The 24,053-nt window shown below is 42.1% G+C and overlaps 2 protein-coding genes across 3 annotated transcripts in view; one reads left to right on the top strand and one right to left on the bottom strand.

The window, feature by feature from the left end:
• Positions 1 to 24,053, top strand: part of LOC125426207 (aldehyde oxidase 3-like) — a 343,943-nt gene that overhangs the window by 178,127 nt on the left and 141,763 nt on the right. The gene's annotated exons all lie outside the window — the stretch shown is intronic.
• Positions 208 to 23,263, bottom strand: ORC2 (origin recognition complex subunit 2). Of its 2 annotated transcripts, XM_048486429.1 has the most exons (17): positions 23,166 to 23,263; positions 20,453 to 20,553; positions 18,686 to 18,829; positions 18,392 to 18,478; positions 16,891 to 16,983; positions 16,155 to 16,186; positions 14,763 to 14,820; positions 14,138 to 14,322; positions 13,345 to 13,443; positions 11,887 to 11,996; positions 10,410 to 10,542; positions 10,217 to 10,313; positions 7,336 to 7,482; positions 6,316 to 6,487; positions 5,583 to 5,644; positions 1,895 to 2,013; positions 208 to 1,491 (listed from the first exon to the last, which is right to left on the bottom strand). In XM_048486429.1, the coding sequence occupies exons 2-17, from the start codon at positions 20,541 to 20,543 to the stop codon at positions 1,408 to 1,410; spliced, it is 1,713 nt and encodes a 570-aa protein (XP_048342386.1). In that variant the 5' UTR covers positions 20,544 to 20,553; positions 23,166 to 23,263; the 3' UTR covers positions 208 to 1,407. The 2 variants fall into 2 exon arrangements, with proteins under 2 accessions (XP_048342386.1, XP_048342387.1); XM_048486430.1 differs by lacking the exons at positions 18,686 to 18,829; positions 20,453 to 20,553; positions 23,166 to 23,263 and having other exon boundaries at positions 16,891 to 16,999.

Raw genomic sequence — 24,053 nt, 5'->3', positions numbered from 1 at the left:
TCAGCTTTAGGAAGTCTTCCAACAAATATATCTGTAAGGCGACTGCTGGAAATATCTACACAACTCTAGATTAGTCAAAGCCATATTCAGCATGGCTCAGAGAAATGGTTCATGTGTTAACATTCAGTCAATTTAGGGGGAATTTTTTATCCAGGAAAATAAATGTAGCCAAGTCTATCTGGAGCACAGCAATCATAACTGGATGAATTCACATTCAAATGACAGATAAGATTTAATGTGAGCAAAAATTATGCATATTGGAACAAAGAAATCCCAGCTTCACATATACACTTGCAAGATCTGCACTAGCTCTTGGGGTGGTAATGTATAGCTCAAAAAAACCTGCTGCTTTTATTTGGAAATCTGAGTGCTGTGTATTTGTGCGCTTTCCCCCAGGATTTTGTTTTGCCCCTTTTTGAATACAACCACACTCTTCCTTTATTTCCTTTTATAAAAAAACTTCTCTTTTCATACAGACTTTTGAGGCTTTGTTTCAGTACAGTACATTTATCTGGGATATTTCTCTTAATCTCTTCCTTATGTGCTAGACTGCATGGGCACAACATATTCACCTTATTTCTTTATTAGTCTAGTTCTGCACTAGCTGGAAATCCTTTTTAGTGGGTCAATCTAGATGTTCTCAGGGGAACCCTGACTGGTAGTAGCTGTTACCAGGTTCTTTCCAGGGAACTTTTAGTCCAAGCAAGTTATCAACAAGGAAAGGAAGACCCCCTTCCCACCTACACATAATGTAAGTTGACAAGTATCTTGAAGTGAGGACATGTATTTGTACAGTTCGTGTATTGGCATAAGGACATGTATATCCTGGACCCATTTTTCTAAACATTCTTTTATAGCTGAAAGAACCAGAACTACACACAAAGAGCTATTGCACAATTAAAAAACTATGTATATTTAAACTATAACATCTCTTTACTTTTGATGTCACCAATAAGATGACACTTTAAGACATTTTTGTAAAATACCTGTTTCTAAAAGTTTTATTAAGGCTAAAAGTTTGACTATCCAAGACATCCTTATCTCTGGTGTCCATATTTTCCTCTTTTCCATGTTCAGGGTCCTTGCTGGAAATCATTTCATCTCCTGCTGCTGACAACCAGACATGTTTTCAAGCAATAAGTTACTTCCATCAAACCTTTTTTCCAGTAGGCTTATAAATAAAAGGCACATTGCTACTGACGACTGGCATTTTCTTTGTCTAGAGTTAAAAGTACGGAAAGGAGACATCAACCACAATGGGAAACCTGAATAGATGTATAAATTGGCTTGGCTAACACAGTACTTCACGCCATTCTTATAGACAGACTCCTGAGATTTGAGAATGACGAAGCAGCAGGAAGTGCTCTGGCAGTCTTTGAGGGCAACTCTAGTAGGATGGAACAGACTTCATATTTCACTATCTTTTTGCAAAAAGTCCTCCAAGGTCCCAGTATCCACAGGAATTAATAAACATTCTACTCCATCAGCACCCTGAAAACAAGCACAGTATATATATTAAAACATGACATAAGCATAACGGGATGTTTTTATTCAGTCCAGCCAATATATTCCAGTGTACTAAAAATGGATCTGTTCCTTGAAATCGTAATGCATCACTAGGATAACACACTGAAGTGCATTTCTTCCTCATGAGAACAAAATCTACCGTTAAGCATAATTTTGGGTTGGCACACCATAAATTTTGTATGCTGTTAACAGAGTGAATGGTTATAGTTTGTTTCAATACCTTACTCATGCATCTGATATTTCTGTCTTAGTGAGCAAATTCACTATGGTAGTTCTACCAGCATTCATCATTCACCCATAATCTCAGCATAGTTTCTTCCAGTAGTGCAGATATGAACACATACTTCTAAACGATAAAGGAACTCACCCTTTTGGTCCGAATGAGCTTATGATCTCTGAATTCTGTAAGTTGAGCCCTGAGAGTTAGATCACTGTTGACCAAGAAGGCCTCTCGACACTGTTGGTAGAAATCTTGGAAGGGAAGCCCTTTTAGGGAAGTAAAAAAAACAACCTAGTATTATAAGCAAAGTCTTGCTCAAGTGAAAAGCTGTGTCTTCTCACTATAATGAACATAGATGAGTGATGCTAGTTCAGACTTGTGGTCCACGTAGTCCAGTATCCTGTCTCACACAGTGGGCAATCAGTTACTTTGGAGGGCCAACAGGGCATATATGCCAAGGCCTTACCCTGATGCTGCCCCCAGGCACCAGTACTCAGAACGGGGAGGTTTCCTTCAGTCACCATGGTTAGTAGCCACTGATAGACCTGTTCTCCATGTATATGCCTGATTCCCTTCTCCCGCTGAGGTATAGAACATTTTGTGGCTGTTTCCCACCATTTAGCCAGGGAGGCAGGAAATCGGCTTTTCCCCCTTCCGGTCTCCTTAGGAAAAGTCTCCTGCTCTTCAGTTTCTTTTCTCACAGGGAGAGGCAGTAGAGGAGTTGCCTCTCCTACTTAACGTACTATGTAAAACCTTACTTGTGTTTCAGCCTTTACCTTTCCTCTAGGACTTTCTTTCTTCACAGCCTTTCTACTCCTGTTTTTTGCTGTTTGTTCCTTTTTCACTTCTGTCTCTAATTTCGGCACTGCTCTTTTAACTGACTCAAAGATCACTGCAGGTGACAGCCTCCGACCGTTTCCCTTCAGAGGATCTCAAAGAACCCATCGCAGCGCAGGAGGAGGAAGGTATGGGCCGCATAGTGCCTCAACAGCTTGTGCTTTCCTCCTGCGCTGTTATGGGCGCACTGAGGTCCTCCTCCTTACAAGGGCAAGCCTGCAATTCGATTTTCTACCTTGAGGCTGAACAGAGTCCTTAGAGCCATAACCAAGCCACCCTTCAAGCCTATTCAAGACATTCCTCAGAAGTTCCTCAGCCTGAAGACGATAATTTTAGTGGCCGTCATCTTCGCCAGGAGGGTTTCAGAACTCAGTGCTTCGTCAGTTCCTCCCTTCGTGTTTTTCACAAGGATAAGCTGGTTCTTAGGACTAATCCATCCTTTTGCCCCAAACTCCAAATTCCATAGATGGGAAGAAAAAATCCTATGGGTTCCCTCTGGCCTAATCCACCACATCCCACGGAAAAAATACATCATACTCTGGATGTTAGGTGGGCAGTAAAGGCCTTCATTATTACCAACATGTTTCTAAAGACAGGTAGCCTTTTCATATCTTTGTCACTATTTAATAAGGGGACCAGGATCTTAGCACCCACAATCAGCAAATGCTTAAAAGTCTGTACAGGGCCCAGGGGCTAAGCCCTCCAGCAGGCATAACTGCACACTCAGGAGCGCCTGCTACAAATGCGGCACTGATCAAAAACACTTCAGTTGAGAAAACCTGCAAGGCAGCCACCTGGTCATCAATTTCTACCTTTTTGAGACATTACAGAATTAACAGCTATAGCTTGGCCGATACAGCTTGTGGCTGACAGGTATTGCAGCACGTGGAAGAAGATGTTAGACAACCCACCCTACTTGGGGATACTGCTTGGGAAGGTCCTACAAAAGGTCCTCTACCTCAAGAGGAGAACGACCACTAGTACTCCCTGTGAAAGGTCCTTCTCTCCTGCGGATATCTTGGCCCTCCCTGTTCTCATCCTCTTTCAATTCGATGATTATTTAAGATGTTTTTCAGGCAACAGTTAGTAATTTTTCAGCATTCATTCCCGTTTCCTTCTGTTTTTTCTTCACATATTTTCTGTGATCTGTGCAAGCGGCATGTTCTTTCTGAGTTACGTTAAGTTGAAGTTCTGAATACACCAAAACTGAAAAGCAGGGAATGTTTTCCAAGGAGACAGGAAGGGGAAAAAATGGCTCCTGGCTAAGTGGTGGAAAACACCCACAAGTTGTCCTCTTATCCTCAGGGAAGAAGGACCCTTCAGAGTAAGAATCAATGGTCGTTTTAAAGCCATCTTTGCCTGTGGCCATCGCTAAATCCTTTGGCAGCAAATTCTGTATTTTAGTCACTTGCTGAGTAACAAAGTTTTTCCTTTTGTTCATCCTAAGTCTACTACCCATCTACTACCCATTCATTGGAAGTCTCTAAGTTCAAGAATGTTGGAAGCGGGAGAAAAAGTTCCCTCTTGTCACTCTTTACCGATGCATAGTTTTATGATGTTCCTCCCTCTAAGTCTTTTTGAATGTACAGGCACCTTTGGAATTCTGACAAAGCATAGGGAGTGCAGCCACAGCTCACCTTCAGTTACATAGCTAAGATCCTTGAGCTGTGGTGTCAACCAAACCAAACCACAAGCACATGGACAATTTCAACAGGAAGGAAGAAACCATGAACAGAATTTGGCTGCCAGTGTTGAAAAACACTAGAATCAAGCCAGTGACTAATCAGCTCCACACAAACACAGGACAACTATAGATAATAGCAATCAAAGGGAACAAAGGCCAGGTTACTTCTATTCAGATGCATTCACCTATTGACCTTGCAATCTTCATTGTGACTCACATGCTACAGACTTCATTGTTACTCACATACGAAGCTACTTCTATTCAGATGGCCTCATCTATTGACCGCACAGTATATATACTCCACTTGCTTTCCTTTCCTACATCAGATCCTCTGAAGATGCCAGCCACAGATGCAGGCGAAACGTCAGGAGAGAATGCTGCTAGAACATGGCCATACAGCCCGGAAACTGCACAGCACTCCAGTGATTCCGGCCGCGAAAGCTTTCGACAATACATTAAGCCATATTTTGCCATCATGAAAACAAATCCTTATAAACTAAAAACTAAACAGTCTTAGGAATACTCTTTTCTCGAATCTTCAATACAGAATGGATTTCTTCAGGACTACATTTTATGCAAAAACAAAAATCTTCAACTTCAATTTTAACAAGCTTTCTTCTGAAAAAAAAAACCAAATCTATACTTAGATCATCTCTAAAGTCACAGTTCAGAATGGGGATCTCTATAGAACAGTGAGTTGTTATACCTCTGCCTAGATCAGGGGTAGGGAACCTGCGGCTCGAGAGCCGCATTCGGCTCTTCTGCCCTTGCACTGTGGCTCCACGACCGAGCCGCCGGCCCCATCCTTGCCCGCCCTGCAGGCAGCAGGGCGGGTGCACCAACTGCCCATGGTCGGCTGGGCCGCGGCGCGGACTTCCCCTCTCGCCCACCCCGTTGGAGCGGGGCGGGCACTTTCCTGGCGGCCAGCGAGGCCGAGCCGCCGGCTTCATCCTTGCCCGCCCTGCAGGCAGCAGGGCAGGCGCGTCCATGCGCTTCTCAAAATGAGCAGAGTAAAAGGTAAAAAAAACCCCTATATATATAGTGTTATCTTTATTTTAAATGTCAAAAATTATTTGCGGCTCCAAGTGTTTTCTTTTCCCATGGAAAACGGGTCCAAATGGCTCTTTGAGTGTTAAAGGTTCCCTACCCCTGGCCTAGATGTTTTAACAGTAATGCAATTCACAACAGCAATACATCTCTGTTTGTTTGTTTTTTGCTTACCAGCCAAAAAACATTATTTCTAGTAGTGACAACAACAAGTTTGACCTCCAGAAATTAACACACACCAGAATTCATCATTATTATACTGGTTACCTGAGTATGAAGGGTTATCTTTGTGCTCCAGTTGGTACTGCACCAGAAGCCTGAAAATACCTCTGAGGGTTTTAAAAAAGAGACAAAATGTATTTAAGCGAGACCAGGAACTTTTCATCTTCATCATATAACTGCCGTGGGATGTTAAAAGAAAATAAGCCTTTGAAATCCATTGCCATACAAAACAAATAAATAAAAAGTGCCTCCTTTTTTCATATTATATCTCAGTTCTCAGTTCTGGATCTTCTTTTGGGGTCCCATTAAGTCCTGGAACAGATCCCTGCTCTAACCTACCTGTTCCTCTCTCCGAAATCTGAATTACTGAAACACCAGCTTTTTCACCCACTGGCCTTTATCAAAAGAGCTCTTTTCTTTTTGAAGTTATACTGAACTGGATATGAAAATAAACTTAAAAAATAAGGAAGCCGGTTTCATTTTTAAGGTTCTTTGTGACAAAAGAAAGAAGAGGTGGACATGGTCTGTAGAAATGAATATTAATATATGACTTGCCATGTACCAGAAGAAGTTTGGTGTCTTATCTATGTCAATGACCTGAATGTCAGGCAATGCTAATTCTCAGACATAATGGAAACCTAACAGCACAAGGTCTTCATTTCACAAGCAACAAGCCAGAGGTGGTTTTCAACCTAACCAGATCATATAAGAAAAGGGGAAAAAATCCTGGCACCTGTGAATAACCACTCTCATTTCTAGCTGCTGGCCAATTCCTTACCTTGCATTGGGAGTGAGACTACACAGGACATGCGTGAGAGAACTGAGAGCCAAAGACCCAGACTGCTTTATCAACATTGAGTTCTCATAGGAGGTTTCTTCGACATAAGGGCTAAAGGTGGTCGTTTCATACCATAACCAGTTGTATAGGCTTTGTTTTGCCTGATCCCACACTACAAGGGGGAAAAAAACACCAGACTACAATAAGGAAAGGGTGAAATCTAAAAACAGTGGTTAATGACAAAGTCTGGGGATCTAAGGGGCATCCCACAGACTGTTATACTTGCAGAATACATTTTAAATTAGGAGTTGTATTCTCCGGCCATCTTCAGAAAAATAGGTCATCAGAAGCGGCATTACACTGAGTAGTAAAAAGCATCACAATGACTTATGGATAATATTTTCAAATGTTCTGACACAGGTGAGCTTTCCTATGTAATTTTGGCGTGGTGAAGCAGAATATTGGACTGGGATCTGGGAGATCCCACTTCAAATCCTTACTCTGCTGGATTACCCTGGGTCCAATCATACTCATCATAACCCACTGCACAGGAAAGCTGTCAGAATAAAATGGAAGAGGGGAAATAATACATGCTTCCCTTGAATCTTAGGAGGGAGGAAGGGGTAAATCTGTACTAGATAGTTGGATATATGATGCATTCCTTTCCATGCTGGGATTTTATAGGGCTGCTGTTATATCGCTCTTCTCTGATGAGCAGTTATAACTGCAGTTCTACACAAAACTTAAATCACAATACAGTGTTTCCAGTGCAACCCTGCAACGCCCCGTGGTAATTCCTGTCCCTCATTTGTTACCAGCTAAAGAAATCTGTTTTTTTCCCTTACCTGCTGTGCCCCCTCCCCAGCGGATAAATTACAGGAAGATTTTCCCTATGTATTTTGTATATTTAAAGCCTAAAGGGAAGCTAGGAATTACTACTGATGATAACCATGATAGCATTCTTCTTTAAAGAAAAAACAAAAAGAATAGGGGAAGAATCTGAACGACCCGCAGACTCACTGAGTGGAGCGTTGATGTGATCAATGGAAGCGATGAGGTAGACATTGGGAAGGGACGCCAGCTGGGCCAGTATTTGTTGGCTTTTGTCTCCCCTCAGCATCTGGCTATCCAGGTTATGAATGAGAAGGTAGAGCTCCAAGGAAGGATCTGGAGTACCAGCAGAGTCAGGAGCACCAGCAGACAAATAAGCAAAACGAGGGTGTCAATTAAGATTAAACATAGTCTTCAAAAAGCCAGTGACAACAACCTATTCATCTCTCAAAGTCACACAAATAGTTCTTTATGCCATTTGTCTAGCCTATCAAATTTCATTGGAGCATCCAGGCTACAGGGCTATTCAGTGATGAAACAGTCACATATTATTGATGTTCAATGGAGGGAGATGGGCATTCCGTTTTTGTCTACACCAGTGGTTCTCAACCTGTGGGTCGGGACCCCTTTGGGGTCGAACGACCCTTTCACAGGGGTCGCCTAAGACTCTCTGCATCAGTGTTCTCCATCTGTAAAATGGATAAATGTTAGGGTTGGGGGTCACCCCAACATGAGGAACTGTATTCAAGGGTTGCGGCATTAGGAAGGTTGAGAACCACTGATCTACACTGTAACGTTTCCTTACAATTACAATTCAGAAGCCTATTTTGTTACAGAACCCTTAATTTGCTCAAAAACACAAAAACTAAATTTGGATGGGGATTAGAAAATATAGGCTGTTGTGGATTTTCTGGGCTGTGTGGGCGAGGTCTGGTAGCTTTTGCTCCTAATATTTCACTTCAGAGTTATGTCAAAGCATGCTCTGACATACTTCTGAAGATGCCAGCCACAGATGCAGGCAAGATGTTAGGAGCAAAAAACTACCAGACCACTGCAGCACAGCCCGGAAAACTCACAACAGCCAGTTGATTCCAGCTGTGAACTCTTCAATAATACAAAATGTATTAAACATTTAACTGTTGCAGAAAGCTGCTCTATGCAAACCAAAGTACCCAACCATATCACCATGGAACTCTAGAAGTTTGCAGTTACTTAATAAAACAACTTATAAATCAATAACTGTTGTATGAAATAAAAACATGGAATTCTACAATTAATTATCTTCTGGCTCTTAATAGCATTGTGAAGAAATTATTGGGTTTTAGTGAAACATTTCATTATAGCTGTACATTCAAAGATCCATTTGCAACCAAAAGTAACTGTTTGTATTTTGGGCATCTGTATGCACGTGCCAAACTGTACAATATCTAGGTCAAAATCTATGTAAGATGTTGACCTTTAAGAATGTTCTTTAGTATCTGGATTCTTTACATATACAAAAAAGTTCTTATTTCTTGACATCTTACCAGAAAGGCCAATGAAAGGCTGAAAATCATTTTCGAAAGGAAGGGAAACAGCCATGTTTGTTTGTTTGTTTTTTGATTTATTGGCCGCCCTCCCCCGAAAATATGTGTTCAGCCTTTCCACGGTACAAAGGACAGGATGGAATATCAAAGCTTCCAGCAAGACAACACATTGACACATCCATAATGTTATTATAATTTAAAATGTTTATTGGCCACCTTTCTTCCTTGAGGAGCTTTTTACAGCTTACAACATACATAAAAACCAAAATTAAAATCACCATTTAGGACAGCTAGTAGCTTAATCAACCCCAGTGTTAAATTTAAAAATCTGCAACTGCTTCCTAAAGATTGAAAGTGAAGGGGACAGGCACACCTCCCCAGGGAGATTATTCCATGATCATGGGGCGGCCACTGAAAAGGCCCTCTCTCACGTGCCCTCCAGACAAGGCTCTTGGATTGGTGGGACAGTCAGGGAGGGCCTCTCCCTGTGATCTTGCTTCCTGGTCAGGAACTTATGGGAGAAGCTAGTCCTGCAGATACCCTGGTCCCAAAAACTTTAAAGGTAAAAACCAACCCTTTGAACTGGCCTCAGGAGTGGATTAGCAGCCGGTGTAACTGTTGCAATATCTGGGTCCTCGTCCTGATGAGCAGTCCAGCTGCAGGGTTCTGCACCAGCTGCAGCTTCCAAACACTCTTCCACACAGGCCTTTATACTGGGTCAGTAGATATGTATTCTTCTGCCTCATTGCTAAGGGGTTGCACCATAAGTAAGGAAGCTATACTGTGCCAGGCTGGAATAGGAAAGTGGTGGTGGTGGTGGGTTTTTTTTCCTAATGTTCTGTGTTACATCTAAGCCACTGCCAGAGCAGGCCAACCTAGCAAATCCTGGAAGCAAGCCAACTGCATGCTGTGTCAAGACCAAACGGTCATTTAATAGGGTACCACCAAGTTCTTGCACAGCAAGACTTTATGACCATGCAGAAGCTAACGCAGGTTGATAAGGGCAGACTGCCAATATGCTTCATCATTCCTCCCCTCATCAACAAATCTCCGGGGGTTTTAATTAAAGTTTGAACATTTCAAGTGCAATATCCCAGAGAGTAACTCCAGTCGAAGTAACTCGGCACAGGGCAGCACTGTGAGATCAGCAACCTAATACTATACCTCTAGAAACAATCCTACTGCATGCAAAATAGTCACTCGATAGTTAGCAGCGCCACTTTAATCTGTATACCAACATATTCCAAAATTATCATTCAGGGTTTCGTGTGTACTCTGTGGGTCCACGTGCTGGCAAAATGAAAGAAATAACATGACAGTGTACTCATGGTAAGGCTGCAAAGCCCACTGGAAAAAATCCCCAAGATTTTTGTTTTGACTCCACATCTAAATGGATTACTAAAAACAAGAGTCATTATTTTCCTGCTTTAACTTATTTGGGAACTACACATACAGGGACAACAGACGAGTAGATTTTTCTAACCTTCTTTTCTAACTTAACAGGCAGGATCCAGACTACTTGGATATCTGCTCATTCATTTTACCTTCTTTAAATCTTCTCACAACGAAGTCCAACTGATCCTGCGGGCTGCGAAAAGTGCCAACGTGATCCAGCACCTCCTCCGTAATGGAATTCAGAATCTGGCACGGAAAAAGTGGCAGGTCACCATTTTCCTCTGAGATGATTATGTAGCAAGATCCAAACTCACTGAGGATTCCTATTTCTTTTTCGCTTACCGATTTCACAGTGATGCTGGGGAAGAACCCGTTCACAACAAGATGAACCGAATCCTGAAGAAAAGATGCACGGAAATTCTCCAAAAGGTTTTTCTTTGAACCTAGCCCATAAAGCACAATATTGAACCCCAAGCTGTAAGAAAGAAAAACACTCAGTGCAGTTTAGAATGTCATTCCCCTTCTCCATTTTTTTAGCAACAACCCTGTGGGGTAGGCCAGGCTGAAAGTGCGTGATGGGCCCAAGTTCACCCAACCAGGTTCTGTATTAGAAGTAGGGATTCAAACCAGGGTCGCCCAGGGTCATTGGCATAGATATGTTCATTTCCTTTTTAGTGTTTGCTGACATTGTAGTGTAAACAACTGCAGACCTTATGTAAAAATTCTACAGATGCTGCATAAAGATTCTGGCCCAAGGGCGAAACTACTGGTCCTCCACAATGATTCTCAGAGGCCTGAAACAAATAGATACATTCTGGCACAGGTACTGCTATGCTGTTACAAAAATGAACACTGTATGGCTTGTAAAGCCATCTGATGCAATAGAGGTAGCATGTTGGGCTGGGGCCCTGGATCAAATTCTTACACGGTCTTAAAACTGAGGTTGCAATTCAAAATTTGTTATGTAATTATAATTTTTTGTTGTTCACCGCCCAGAGCCCTCCGGGGGGTTGGGCGGTATATTAGATAGATAGATAGATAGATAGATAGATAGATAGATAGATAGATAGATAGATAGATAGATAGATAGATAGATAGATAGATAGATAGATAGATAGATAGATAGATAGATAGATAGATAGATAGATAGATAGATAGATAGATAGATGATAGATGATAGATAGATAGATAGATAGATAGATAGATAGATAGATAGATAGATAGATAGATAGATAGATAGATAGATAGATAGATAGATAGATAAAAAAAATCCTCTTTCTTAGAGAATAAGTTCCACTGAACTCAGAGGGACTTGCTTCTGAATAAACGTGCTCGGGATTAGGCTATTAAGTCACTTTTGGCTAGTGACTGGGTTTCACTCTAAACCTACAGAGTACCAATAGCTATTTTAAAGACAGAAATGTCTTTTTGTATATTGTGCCACAGCAATACTCTGAATAAATCAAAACATATTCTCATTTCCTGTACATTGCAAATAGGAAGTGGATATGTCAAGTAGATGCATATTCTAGGATAATTTTAATCCTGTGCACTTTTCCTGTTATACAGAATCAATCACTCTAGGTGTCATCTTCAGAAGTATTTGATATATGGAAACTTCTTTCCTGTTTAACAGCAAGCGTGGGAGACATCTACAAGTCCAAATTTCATTCACACGGCCTTTCCATAACTCCCAGTAAATACAGACTCATATGTCGCTTAATTCTGAAGACTGTTTCCCTGGTCAATGTTTCAAACAATGACTTAATGTCCAAATACTTAAATGCTTGCAAGTAGGTTACATTCTGCAGATACCTACTGCAACTGTAACATCCATTTGTAAAAGAGGGACTCGTGTTGCTTGTTTAACTCTTCACGTTGAGCAGCAAAAGCAATTGGTACTTTATTCAAGATGTTCTGCAGGGTTTCCTGTATTAGGAAGACAGGGTAGAGAACCGAAGGAAATTATTCAATACATGAAAGGGGTTTGGTGAAGAATAAACTGTTATTTCCAGATAGACCAGACAAGGCTGTTCAACAGGTCCCAAAATGCTTTTCAGAGATTAAATGAACTAAACTTCCCAATGTATCTGGCCAATGGCATCAGAAATGCATTTGATTTTGCCCAGGTTGAAATGTGGGCAAAATAAGTGAGTAAGGTCTGGAGAAAACAGCATAAAATTGTGCTCTGCTTAATAACAGTAATACTATACTGCATTCTAAACTGATTTGAAGTGTGTCCATTACAAAATGGTTTTCCTTAGTGTTAATTTTTAATGGTCCCAGTTTTCTTAGGATTTGGTAGGATTTTAAATCTCATGATTGTTAAAGATATTAAATTGGTTTTCAATTGCTATTGAGAGACTGCCTTCCTATCCGATGTTGCGGTGAAAGCAGGATCGAATAAACGAAAGAAACAATAATTAAGTCAGTAGCAGAATTCAGCTGTCACTGTATGAACAAATACCTGTCTGTATGGCACCCACCTCTCCTTGTGCGATTGGAGGTAATTAGCAATAACCTCTTACATGTCATCATGTCCAAGCTGGCAAACAATGGCTTGCCTACAAATACCGATGTTTGAATTTTAGTTTGTTTAAAACCCTTCTTGTTCCAGGTGGTGTCCACACAGCAAGTAACTCTTTCATTGCTTTGCTAACAAACTGGAGGGGAAAGAAATGTCCTGCCCCCTTAACAGATGCTTAATAGGATGTTATTTACCTGGTTATATTACTTAATTCCCATGCCATTAACAGCTTCACTTGCTCATTTCCATACATTAATCTTCTATTTAAAAGGGCAGGACATTTTCCTCCACGTTCTGGGCAATCCTATATACCAGATGTCCTATATAAAGCAACAACAACTTTAGACATGGTTCCTTATCCTTCTCAGGTACTTTTATTCCAAGTGATCATTTAATAGCTCACCAATGTACATTAGAAATTGGTAGAGTTGTTATCTCTGCAGCTGCAATCTTCAGTTTCACCTTTTAACAGTGGCGTACGGGGCCTAAATGGCGCCCGGGGCATGACATGGATACCCATGTTCCCATTAGCAGTACGCCACTGCCTTTTAGCCAAAACCCACAACAGCATTTTTCTTCCAAGCATCGCCCCCCTCCATCATGACTACTGCTATCTTCACAAAGCTCTAACCATAATCATGCCTCTGTGACAAAACAGAACTATCTGACCCTCAGAACAGACTGGCAATTGCTAGCAGGCTCCTCAAACAAAGCCAGTACAAACACAACCTCCCCTGGCATTTACAGCACCTGATCCAGTTTTCCTTTCTTCAGCTTCTGAAGTGTTCGGTCAGAGGTGATGACTTTTGAGCTGCTATGTGCCTCAAAATACTCCTCCACCAAATTGCGCTGAGGAAGAAAAACACAAATATCATTCGGTATTCTCTCCTGTCATTAACTGTGGGGGGAAACAGACGGCTCGCTCAGTCTCGCCACTCTACAAAAACAATTTTCTGAGTGTAAGGCTGGCAAAAAAGGGAGAGAAAATAAAGGCACAGGAAAGAACTATGTTCTTCGTACACAAAAGCATCATTTAAATTTAATGTTCAGACTTTAATCATAAAGAGTGCCTTTGTACCCTACAATGATATGTCTTCACCCTATTTTACTTGTGCAGTATTTTTAATTAGAAAAAGACAGATCAATCTCTTTGGTCTGCACTATGATTTGCAACGTACCAGGGCAGTTGTTTGGTTTTAAACATGCTATATGATAAAATTCACCTGCCTATCCTAGTCGTTTTTATACTTCAGTCAGAAAGGTAGATGCCTTATAGACAAAGGTTCTGATGCTTAAATTTGAAAAGAAAGTTCTGATTTCGCCATACCAAAGAAGTGCTTCCATTTTAGCAGGGATCTATACCGTAAACTTGTTTGCAGATGCAGACCTGTCCAAAGGGTCAAAGCTGATTTATATTTAGTTGCCACTAAACACTACCTAGCTTTCCCTATCAGAGGCCAAATTGTTCTTAAATTACATTTTTTTAACATCTTCTTTAAAATTTCTGTTGTCATGACCCAGTGGCCACAGCATATATACTCACAGAAATGTCTTTCTTCGGCTTCTTTACGGGTGGCTTACTACTAGCCAAAGTCACTGCAGTTTGGGATGTGGTTGGTGTTGGCTGCTGATCGGCTTCATCAACTATTTCTTTGCAACTGTCATCACTATCCTTGTCAGAGTCTGAAGTGGAAGAATCACTTTCACTCTCAGAGCACCTGTTTAGGGCTAGAAAGAAAGAATGTTTCCATCTGATCACTTAAGTCGCACTATACCCACAATCCTTACTAATAGCGCACACAAGGAGCCAGTGTGAGCTACACTGTTCAGAGTCTAAGGTCCCTTCCACACCTGCATACACTTTCAATCCACTTTCCAATGCACTTTGCAGCTGTGCAGAATAGCAAAATCCACTTGCAGACAATTGTGAAAGTGGATTGAAAGTGCATTATTGTGCATGTGCAGAAGGGACTTAAGTAAGAAATGCAAAACCTCATACAACGCAGTACTTCATTTTTTGCATTGTAGATTTATCACTAAATCACTAAACTGTAAGCATAGATGACTCCCATACAGCCATACCATCTGAAGAAGCAGAATATATTGTTGAAGTTACAAAATATTACCAAGCTATATTAGCTATCATTTATTGCAAATGCTTACATTACCTATGATTCTTTTCCTGAGTCCATAAACTTTTTTTGACACAGGCTCGTTCTTTTTAATCTGTTAAAAGCAACAAGTATGTTAAGATGCATCCCCCAAGCAAAATTTCTTTTTCACCATTCTACTACTATGATCATCATCGAAATAAAGAATTGAATCAGTTGGTTTAGCCTCGCTGCAAATTCCGATTACTTTACCTAGCTAAACACGGCAAATTTCAATTTTAGACTGAATTTGCAGCAGCCATTATTACATTCTGAAATGTACACTTTCGTCTTTGGCTGATCAACAATTTAAAATTATCACTTTGGCTTAGAAGTGAATATATTTAAATCTCTTTATGAAAAAGACAGAAGCAACAAAGAAATAAAGAGAAGGTGCTAAAGGTATTGAATGGATTAAAGAGAAGGTAACAACGAGTCCTGAAATTATAAAGACATTAAACAGTTCATCTTTGAGGTTAATCAGAGCCAAAGAATCTTTGTGTGAAATGGCAAAGCGGGAGAGGGCTGCAAGAATAGCAGCAATTTTGAGAAACGAGCGTATAATGACAAAAAAACATATCTTTAAGCTGGAGGAGAATTTATGTTAATCTCCAGCTCTCTTTCTGAAGATGCAACTTCAGCAGCTAAATCTGTTGAAGCCATAATGATCTGTTAACTGGGGAGGGGGGGGGAGAGAGGAGGAAGACACAAGCAGTCTTTCTTTCCTTTTTTGCGCTACACAGCCTCTATGGTGGGGAAGACAAATACTTTAACAAGGAAGGTCAGGCACACGAAAGAAAAAGATCTTGCAATCAAGCCATTCTAGGAGACCTGGTGTCCCATGATGCTCAAAAAATCCATGCATTCTGAGGAGGTAGGAAAACAACTGAACTGGCAGGCACTCTTTCAGCGTGATGTAGTGGTTAAGAGCAGGTGCGCTCCAATCTGGAGAACATGGTTTGATTCCCTGCTCTGTCACTTGAGCAGTGGAGGCTTGTCTGGTGAACCAGATTAGCTTGCACACTCCAACACATGTCAGCTGGGTGACCTTGGGCTAGTCACAGTTCTTCAGAGCTCTCTCAGTCCACCCACCCCACAGGGTGTTTGTTGTGATGGGGGGGGGGGCGGGGAGGAAGGGAAAGGAGATTGAGTCTTTGAGTCTTCTTGCATGAGAGAAAGGGGGGATATGAATCCAAACTCTTCTTCTTCTTCCACTGGCAGAGGAAAGAGCAATCTAGTTTCTGCCTCCTAGGGTGGTGGGATGATGAGTACCTAAGCGGGCCAGGATATATTCCTCATCTCGAATGAAAAGAACTTTCCAACTCAACATCACTTAGGATCTATTTGTCCTTTCACTCGAAATTCTACAATGATTACAAACATTTTAATAAGCAAAAAATTGCAACTCACCTCTACCTGGCCTTTGCTTGGTGCTGAGGGTTCTACAAGTTTAAGAAACAGAATGTCATAATTAACTCACACCAGCAAACATCTGCTCCGTTTTGTTTCCTTACCTAAAAAGGTATTGGGTACTTTCCCCATCTTAGCAAGCAGGTGACTGTGAGGTACACTGTACAGCCTTTATGGGAACACATTGAATACTGTGTATTTTCCATAGTATATAAATATAATACTGTACAAAAGCGAGAGATCAGGAATATTTAGGTCAACACAGAAGACTGAGAAATGATAATGTTCTGACAAAATCAGGTTCAAATGAGAGGTACAGTGTAGCCTTCACTTAAATTTGCCTTCAATTACACTGAAATTTTGACAAAGTCATGTCAAGGCAAAATTGGTAGATTAAAACTGTCTTTAAACACATTGTTTTAACTTCAGCGTTGGGTTTCTGAGGTTCTTGAATAGTTGTTTACACAGTTAACATTTAGTAAAGGGATGAACACCCTCAATACAAAAGCCAGTTTAAATGCAACTCTTAATTTAAGACGTGACTCTAGTTTTATTTTGACTACATAAAATAAGAATACTGAAGTGTGTGCGCTAAAGCTGTGGGTTAATGCAACATAAATTGAACTCAGAAAGCAGGATTAGGTTTTCAACGAAAGCAAACTGCAGGCCTTCCTGATTTTAAAAAGTGCTTTGTAATTAAATCTTAATTTATTAAACTTATTTCAACAGAACTTACTCTTGGTGCTCTTAGGAGAACTGTCTCTCTTCTCAGCTTCCTTGGGTATGTCATATGTCACATTCTTGCCAGATCTGTGAGCTAGCTCAGAGGCTTTGAAGAAAAAGAACTGCCAGATTAAAGATGACAAATAAACACTACAACATTTTTAAAAAACTGATAACAAAAGTGGTTGAAGAACTACATAGTTCAGCACCCACAGACTTTTACGGGGGCAACGGCAAAACCAAAACACAGTGACAAGGTTGGATCCCTGGCAATTTCCCCACATTCCCAATTCTTGCTGTGGTATTCCCCAAGCATACTAATAGCATATGATTTAGGGGAGTTCCCTAACCAGAGGCATCTTCAGGGCATGCAGTGGGTACGCAACAGGCAGGGAACATATATATTCATAATCTTCTGTAAGTGAGAATTGAATCCAGTCCAGGGCAAACACATGAAGTGATCAAAACACAGCAATATTACCATCCATAAATCTTAATCTGCCTCAATCTACAGAGCTCCAAAAGTTAAATCTACGGCCCCTTCCGCACACGCAAAATAATGCGTTTTCAAACCACTTTCACAACTGTTTGCAAGTGGATTTTGCTATTCCGCACAGCTTCAAAGAGCACTGAAAGCAGTTTGAAAGTGCATTATTCTGCATGTGCGGAATGAGCCTACGTGTTTAGAATTTGAATAGCAGCATTCATCAAGCTGCAACACCAATTCTTTTGACTTTCCCACCAAATTTTGGCTGTCCTGCTATGTATGTGAAAGGTTCCAAGTTCAAACCCAGTAAATCTCCAGTAAAACAAACCAGATACAAGGGGATGTGAAAGACTCCAACCCTGGGTCCCGAGGAGCCACATCCTTGTCAAAGTAGACAATACTGTCCTTGACAGACCAAAGGTCTGACTCAGTGGACAGCAGCTTCATGTGTTCAAGTCAAGTGCTTCATTGGCCCTATACGGTTTATTGTGTAGTTCTCTACACTTTAGTCTAAATCAAGGATGTCAAACTCATATGTTATGAGAGTCGGATATGAAATAAATGGATGGGCCAGGGGAGGAAGGTGGCTGTCTTGGATGGCAAGCCCCAGCAGCCTCACCAGCCCAGATCAACACAGCAGGTGGGGGGTGGGGGGCATTGCTGCTTCAGCTGTTGAGCCTGCAGAAGGCTTGCTAGCCCAGGTCAGCTGGGGGGCTACCTTGGCGGTCAAGCTCACAGTGGGCTAGTGAGCCCAGAATAGAACTGGGGGGGGGGGGGCTGCCTCAGCTGGCAAGCCCACAGCAAGCTCGCCAGCCCAAATCAAATTCCAATATTTCAGCATGCAACAGCACCAAAATATACTGAATGTATTGAATCAAAGCAAAATTATCCTTAACAGAGTTTTTGAAAATCTCACACATAGCATCAAGACTGGGATGACACCATTAATCTGCTTAGTAAAACAGAACAGAACTGTATTATTACGGTCAAAGACCAGCCCTTAAAAGACTTAGTAAAACAAACATACCCATCTCTGCCAACTTTTTGGAACGCTTTGAAGTTTGGAACAGGAAGACATCGCTCCCACCTGCACCAGAACCATTTTTCAAAGACCCTTAAAAAAGATAAAGAAAACAGCAACAAGTCTTTCTCTTTGTTAGAGTACGGGGAGATGCTTATAACAAGTCTTGGCCAAAGACTTACATATTATGAAGCCCGCAAATGTTTCTCAAACCAACCAAGCCCTACAATAATTTCTGGGCCTCTATGTTAACCCATTACTACTTAGCCCACTCACATGCTACACTTCTTTTAGAAATACCTGTGATGCCTGTTCCTAGAACAGACACATAGTCCTGCTGCTCAAAAATATCCTCGGAATCCTCTGTGGAGTTGCCTTCTGTTTCCTTCACCCATCTTTTTACATCAAGCACAGGTGGAACTTTATTCTTCTGAATCTTAGGACCTAGAAGTGCAACAAGGCCTACAGTCAAAGAAACGGTATCCATTCTGCTATTTCACTCAGAAAAGGATAAGCACACCCCTTTCTTCAGATATATGGCAAGCTCATTTTTGTGCACTGATGTTATAAATATTGCACTAGCTTTATTCCCAAATGTTCTGAAATTCAATGTATTGTCGAAGGCTTTCATGTCCGGATTCAACTGGTTGTGGTGGGTTTTCTGGGCTGTGTGGCCGTGGTCTGGTGGATCTTGTTCCCAACGTTTCGCCTGCATCTGTGGCTGGCATCTTCAGAAGTGTATCACAGAGGGAAGTCTGTTACACAGATGCAGGCGAAACGTTAGGAACAAGATCCACCAGACCACGGCCACACAGCCCAGAAAACCCACCACAACCATTCTGAAGTTCAATGCAAACAACAGGACAGTGCCACAAGCTCCAATTTCTAGCAAATTAATTTTCACCAATTTATTGTCAAAGGCTCTGATGGCCAGAATCAACTGGCTGTTGTGCATTTTCCGGGCTGTGTGGCCAGAGTCTGGTACTTGTTGCTCCTACGTTTTGCCTGCATCTAAAGCTGGCATCTTCAAAGGAATGTCACGGTACAGAGTGACATGTGATCATTCCACACTGTGTCATACATAAAAACTATGGTGACGAGACGTCCCGCTTTTGGCGGGACAGTCCCGCCTTAAACCAATTTGTTCCACGTCCCGCAGGATTTTTTAACTGTCCCGATTTTTGGAAGGCTGCCACACTGCCTTCTGGGGTGCTCCCCTTTTCCCGCCCTGTGACAGGCAAAACTACCCAAAACAGGCAGGCACCACAAGGAAACTGCAAGGCACCACAGCAGTCAATGTCAATGCCCTGGATTTATTGAGCCCTATTTAATCCGTCAAGCCCGTTTCCACCACAACAACTTTTCCATCCTCCTGTTGCCTTTAGCGCTCCTTGAAGCTGGTGGGAGAAGCAGGGAGGCACAGGAGTGAAGGGCAGGGAGAGAGAAGAGGGGAAGTCAGGAACATGAAAGTTATGGGGAACAATGTAGAAAAGAGAATCGCTACAATGGGGCAAAGGAGGATAAAAATATGCTGGAAACCAGAAGAGGGAAAAGGAAAAAGTATAAGGGGTTAGAAGTAGGAAAGCAAGCAGGCCAGCATACATTCTGGTACACACAGGAACCATGCTGAACATCTCTGTAATTCTTTCTGCCTTAGTGAAACACTGCCCTGAAAACCATGAATTTGCAATCATGAGATTTCTATGTGCTACAACTATTTGTCCAGAAGGTAAATGTACCATTATCAGAAATACTTTGAACAGAACACAACTGAAATTAACACCTTTATGAGACAGAACGACTGGCAATCACAGACGATTTCAGAACAAAATAATAAGCTGATGCTTTCCCTACTGCAGTGTTTTCTTTGGTATTCCAGATGTCATATGGTAGCTGGGAGAACAGGAAAAACATCACATAATTTTTCTTCTAGAAAGCACATACTTTTAAAGGTATCTAAGGACATCCACAGTTTATCAATGAGGTGTTGTTGTTGTTTTTAAAAGTCCCAGCTCAAAACAAAACTAATATTAACAACGAAGTCCTTTATTGCCATGTGAGCCATACCAGTATTCTCGGAAATGTGATGCAGAACATCTTCATCTGCCACAAATCTGACTTCTAGGAACCGATTCTTTTTTATATTTCGCTTACTCATAGCAAGATGTCTGCAACCAAAAATAAGTAATATTACTATCCAGGCACAAGTTTCCTAAGGGAACACCTGCTAGACCTACTAGCTCCCTAAAGTTGGTCAATAAGGCCCTGATCAAGATTTCATCACAGATAGCAACATCACGTCTCCATCAGGAAATGTTCCTTCCCCACCAAGCTTTCAGCAAGAGCTCTTAATACTGCATCTTAAAAGGATCTGTTCGCTTTTAACCATAGTTTTCAATTGACATCAGCTAATGCTGGAAGCAAAGGTTCATCATTGAAGTGGCGTAGGAGGCTAAGAGCTCGTGTATCTAAGAGCTCGTGTATCTAATCTGGAGGAACCGGGTTTGATTCCCAGCTCTGCCACCTGAGCAGTGGCGTAGGAGGCTAAGAGCTCGTGTATCTAATCTGGAGGAACCGGGTTTGATTCCCAGCTCTGCCACCTGAGCTGTGAAGGCTTATCTGGGGAATTCAGATTAGCCTGTACACTCCCACACACGCGAGCTGGGTGACCTTGGGCTAGTCACAGCTTCTCGGAGCTCTCTCAGCCCCACCTACCTCACAAGGTGTTTGTTGTGAGGGGGGAAGGGCAAGGAGATTGTCAGTTCCTTTGAGTCTCCTGCAGGAGAGAAAGGGGGGATATAAATCCAAACTCTTCTTCTTCTTCTTCTTCTACTGAATTATTTATTGCTATAATCTACATTTTATTCATTTGTACCCCATCTTTCTTCCCAAAGGGGACCCAAGGCAGCTTATATAGTTCTCTTTTCCTCCATTTATTCTCATGACAGCCCTCTGAGGTAGGTGGAGCTGAGAACATATAATTGGCCTAAGCTCATCCAAAAAAGTTCCATGGCAGAGCTGGGATTTGAGCCTGGGTCTTCGGTATCCTTCCACCATTAGTGGATCTCCTACTCCATTACAGAGACTTGATATTACTTTATTTGGGATCCTCTGTGTATGTATTGTTCATTGTTTTATTGATGTTGTTGTTTATAAAATGTATGTTTTTGTTGCTGATTAAAAGTTGTGGTTGCAGTATATAAATGTTTAAATTATTTTCATTAAAATAGATTTGTATAGTTCGCACTAGAGCCAGACAGGTTCTTCTCCCTTCTTTAAACAAGATACTGTCTCTGGCTCACTATATATATTATTTGAGCCTGGGTCTCCCAGATCCTAATCCAACACTCTAACCCCTCTCCCTATTAAAAACAGAAAGCAGGTTGGTGCTTTGCCTGCTACTGCATCACAAAGGGGTGTGTTATACCACATATGAAGGGCTTGCGAAAGGTTACTGCTAGATTTCAGTCTCCTACAATGTTATAAGAAACCACAGATAAATTCTACTCAACTTTATTCAGAATCCTCAGTGAATCCCCAAGTACACAAGCATGCACAGGGCACAAACCTTGGAAGTGATACAGCGGGACTTAAGGCATTTCCACGTGGCTTTATTTTCCCCAGGTTTAACACTAAGCAGTTTTATTTTCTCTTTCCCCACAGCATCATGGTATATGCACACACCTCCAGGATTTTCCCAGCCTTCCTTCAAACTTTCTTAAGCCTGATTTGCTATGAAGTTTGGGGGAAAGCTTCTCCCAAAACATTAGCCCTCGAGGGCACCCAATGAGGCTGATAGGCAGTAGCTTCAGGAAATGCTTCTTTACAAAGTGAGTAAAATGTGGAATTAGCTGCCAGGGGATGCAGAGATGGTCACAAACATAGACAGCTGTAAAAGCGGATTAGACAGGTTCATGGAGAAGAGGTCCCTCCGCGGTTATTAGCCGTAGTGACTAAAGAAAACCTGCACATTCAGAGGCAGTAAACATCTGGGAAGCAGCATCAGGAGAAGGCCTCGACCTCGATGCCCTGTTGCTAGCCCTAAAAAGTGGTTGGCCACTATGAGAGAAAGGATGCTGAAGCAGATGGACTACTGGTCTGATCCAGCAGGGATCTTCTGATATTCTTATGCCATGTTCCAGATAAGAGGTTCACGATCATCTGCTGAAGATCTAAGAACTGCACACTAGAAAATGCCCCACTAAACAGAACTTCACACCAACTGAACATGTCTAAAAGCGGTTGGATCCTAAGGCTGTTTACGAATCCAGGGGTGGATCTGTGCTCGAGATTATATGTTGGAGCAGGTTCAAGGGATGCTTCTGATCACTACGAGCACAGTAAGAACCACAACGACAATTCTGGATTAAGAAGCATCCAAGTAATGCTTCTTTTTTAACTTCAATACATAAAATCCCTCCAGCGCTTGCCTTCCTCACGGTCGGTCACTAGCAGTGCAATCCTAAGAACACTTTCCTGGAAGTAAGCCCTGTTAAGGAGCCTTCTATAGGATTGCTTAGGATTGTGAGGTAAACATTCACCTTTTTTGCAGGTGAAGGGAAAACGGGGAGCCAGCCACCCAGCAAATGAGCCGAAAAGGAAGGTGTTTAGGAGGGGGAGAAGCCAAAATCTGCCCTGGAGCAGCGCTCGCCACTGACAAAACAACCGACCGGCCCTTTAACAGACCGAGAGGCTCCCTTCTCTTCCATGGAGACCATTAGCCCCACCCATCCCATCCTCATGGCCACCGTTTCCCAACGGCCACAACCGCCCCACTCACACGGAGCCGGACGGGCCTCTCTCTTCCCGCGCGCAGGCAGCGGCTGCGGACCCCAACGTAGCCCTGTCCCTCCAGAGTGCGCCCAATCGTCATGGAGGCGGGGCGGATTTACCACAGACCTCTTCCAATAGGAATGGAAGGCGGGGAGTGAGTGACGCGTTTTCTCCAGCCAATGGGAAGTGAAAGGAGCTGTCCCGTCTACCAACCGGCGGGCGGGTTCTTTGCCTCATAAGACGTGAGGCGGGGAAAGGGGATCGTGTGTGTGTGAAGTGGCAGTTTCTGGCAGTTGTGCCGTTCTCTTTTCTTATTACGCTGAGGCAGAGGTCGCCTCCATTAAAAGCTGGGGACTCGAATCCTCCCACACAGTACACTTTCAGACATCGGGATATTTATGTTGCTGACATTATTTGTAGTCTCTCTCACAGATGACACAAAGTGAGTCAATACAGTCAACGGCATGGGACACTCAGTCACCCATGCATTAGGATTTTAACAGTCTGGAACCACCAGAAAGAGCTGAAGCATAACAGAAGTATTCACCTGACACATATACAATAGGACCTGTACAACGAGTATTAACTAGAGATATAGACCACAAGTCCCAATAATTTGTGAAACCAGGGTGCTGTGTGGTTTCTGGGCTGTATGGCCGTGTTCTAGCAGCATTCTCTCCTGACGTTTCACCCGCATCTGTGGCTGGCATCTTCATAGTCGGAAAGGAAAGCAAGTGAAGTATATATACCTGTGAGTAACAATGAAGATAGCAAGGTCAATAGGTGAGGGCATCTAAATAGGCCAGGCTACTTTTATTCAGATGCCCTCACCTATTGACCTTGCTATTTTCATTGTTACTCACATGCTACATACTTCATTGTTACTCACATGCCA

Source organism: Sphaerodactylus townsendi, linkage group LG02, assembly GCF_021028975.2.
Source record: "Sphaerodactylus townsendi isolate TG3544 linkage group LG02, MPM_Stown_v2.3, whole genome shotgun sequence".
NCBI lineage: Eukaryota > Metazoa > Chordata > Lepidosauria > Squamata > Sphaerodactylidae > Sphaerodactylus > Sphaerodactylus townsendi.
This window is presented reverse-complemented; position numbering and strand designations above follow the sequence as displayed.